This window comes from Saccoglossus kowalevskii, chromosome 3 (assembly GCF_978046115.1).
Source record: "Saccoglossus kowalevskii chromosome 3, keSacKowa6.1, whole genome shotgun sequence".
Classification (NCBI taxonomy): domain Eukaryota; kingdom Metazoa; phylum Hemichordata; class Enteropneusta; family Harrimaniidae; genus Saccoglossus; species Saccoglossus kowalevskii.
The window spans coordinates 28226581-28229100 of NC_140643.1; the positions used below are offsets into that span (position 1 = coordinate 28226581).

Consider the following 2520-nt stretch of genomic DNA (forward strand, 5'->3'; position numbering starts at 1 on the left):
AAATGTAATCTGGCGAGTACGTTCAACTTGATATTATTTTCTTTATACACTAGAAAAAAAGGAAAATAACATAACAATAACATTATTTACACCGCAATACCACAGCAACAATGTATACTTGACATACATGACAATTATTCGGGACAGTCAAAACGAATAAGAAAATCATGAATATATATAGTCTAAAGAAACAGGGTATGTTACTGTCTATGTTACCATGCTTACCATTCGACAGAGGCTATATATTAGCTCAATTTGTGTTGTATTTATTCCAAGCAAAGAACCATGATGAATACATTGTAATGCGTATAAGCGAATATTAGAAGATAATTATCCATTTACTTATTCGAACACGATTCAGGAATACATTTTACCTCAGCATAATTCCACTGAATTTAACAAACATATAAGACATGTACAATAAACACTACTGTAACATGTGAATGGACAAATAATTGGACAACTTGTATATTACAAATTAGACGAAATTGCCAATAATTGCTATGGAAAAATAATGTTTGTACATGTACATAGCATTGTAAATTTAAATTTGAAAATTAAAAACAAGTCAGTTTAATTAAAAATGAAAGTGGTGGGTTGGACGGTTAGCTGCATAATTTAACACAAGAATGCACCAATATTTATTAAGATACGTCATAACATTACGTAGGTGACATTAACGATATATAAAACGAATTCTAAGCTAATATTATTAATCCCATTACGATCCAACTAACACCCATTCATCACACCATGTTTGAGTGTATGTTTATCAGTTACGGAAATACATTAAATCAATTTTGTTTACATTTTATTTCAGGTCGTATTCAACTGGTGCCTAGTCACGTAGTTTACACGGCGCCCGCATTGCATATCAATCAACGAATCTCACGAATATACGATATAGTTCCAGAGCCATATTTCACAGAAAGACGGTATCGATTGATGTGATTCGAAACTTAGTGTGTATGTTTGGCTGCTAACCACTAAATCTGCGTTGCCGGGCTTTATATATTACGCCACAATGTATGTTTTTTTCTATGGAAACGAAACGAACGAACACAATATAGCGTTTAATAGAACAGCTTCTGTGGTAGCATACGATGTCTTTCCTGTAATACCTTCGTGGTTTTTCTTCCACCTCATCCCAGTGTTGGCCAGCCTTATGTGTCTCATCGGACTACTAGGAAATGGAGTCGTTATATTTATCATGCTCAAGTACCCTAAAATGACTAGCGTACCAAACACATACATTTTGAATTTGGCTGCAGCAGACTTCCTGTTTTTCCTTGGCGTTCCTTTTCTCACCTACTTCAACACGGCGAGACGATGGACTTTCGGCAATTTTATGTGCAAGCTAGTTATGGGCATCGATGGCATGAACATGTTCACGGGGATATTCACCTTAGCTGCCATGGCTGTTGACCGATATTTCGCTATTGTTCGTGCTACCTTCTCTACGAAATTCCGCAGTGTGTTTGTGGCACGATTTATATGCGCTGTACTGTGGCTGCTAGCCGTTTTGGTCACATTGCCTTTATGGACTTACGCATCTATCGAAAAGTACGACAATATCACGGTCTGTAGCATTACATGTTCACAGCGAGTAGAGCATATTTTTGTAATATATTCATTTTTAACCGGCTTTGTTATTCCTTTAGCTGTTATTATTGTTTGTTATTTGTCGATTTTGTGCTTTTTAGCCAGGCAATCCAGAAAATTTCGCAGACAAGTGTCACATTTCGGTCGAGTTTCTGCAATGGTGTTAACGACTGTCGTATTTTTCTTTGTTTGCTGGCTACCGTTCTGGGTTACACGAGTTATAGTGTTCGTTTCCCCCAGCACACATACTTTAGCATTACAGGTAGTCTACTATCTTACTCCAGTTATGAGTTACATAAACAGTTGCTTCAATCCTGTCATCTACACGTGGTTTAAAGACGATTTTCGTGACCATCTGAAACGATGTATGTGTACCAGTTCGCATAAATACAAGACAAAGACACGGAGTAAAATAAAGGATTCATCCATAAGTATGCGTCAAGTACAAGTTCAGAATCCTTCGAGAAAAAAGTTTTTGTACACACAGACAACGAGCAATTTCACTATTAATTCTGATACAACGTGAAGTCACATAAACAGATAATCACTTGCCAAAAATGCCTAAACCATTGGTAAACTCTCTTATATATGTATGTGATAATATATTCATAATAGGTATAACGAGTGTATTTTTCTTTGTTTTCTGGCTATTCTTCCTGGTTCATTTTATCTTTACCAGCCACATTTCTGTTTTGAAGGCAGCCTCGCATCTGACAACTGTAACGAGTTTTTATATATAGTTCTATTTCTTTATCTAAAAGTAGTAAGTGTGCTTATACGAGACAAGGACACGGAATAAAATGAAGGATTCGTCGATGCGTATGCGTGATTTATATGATATGATGGCTATTGATATATAACTCATGTATTTAATATATATATATACTATTTTGAAATACAGAATACAGGATTAAATCT

At 35.5% G+C, this 2520-nt stretch overlaps 1 protein-coding gene across 1 annotated transcript; it reads left to right on the top strand.

Annotated features, from left to right (window-relative positions):
* The first annotated feature begins 1024 nt into the window (after nt 1-1024).
* LOC100377871 (somatostatin receptor type 5-like) lies at nt 1025-2128 on the top strand. Its single transcript, XM_002734610.2, has one exon. The coding sequence runs from the start codon at nt 1025-1027 to the stop codon at nt 2126-2128; it is 1104 nt and encodes a 367-aa protein (XP_002734656.1).
* Nucleotides 2129-2520: the final 392 nt, after the last annotated feature.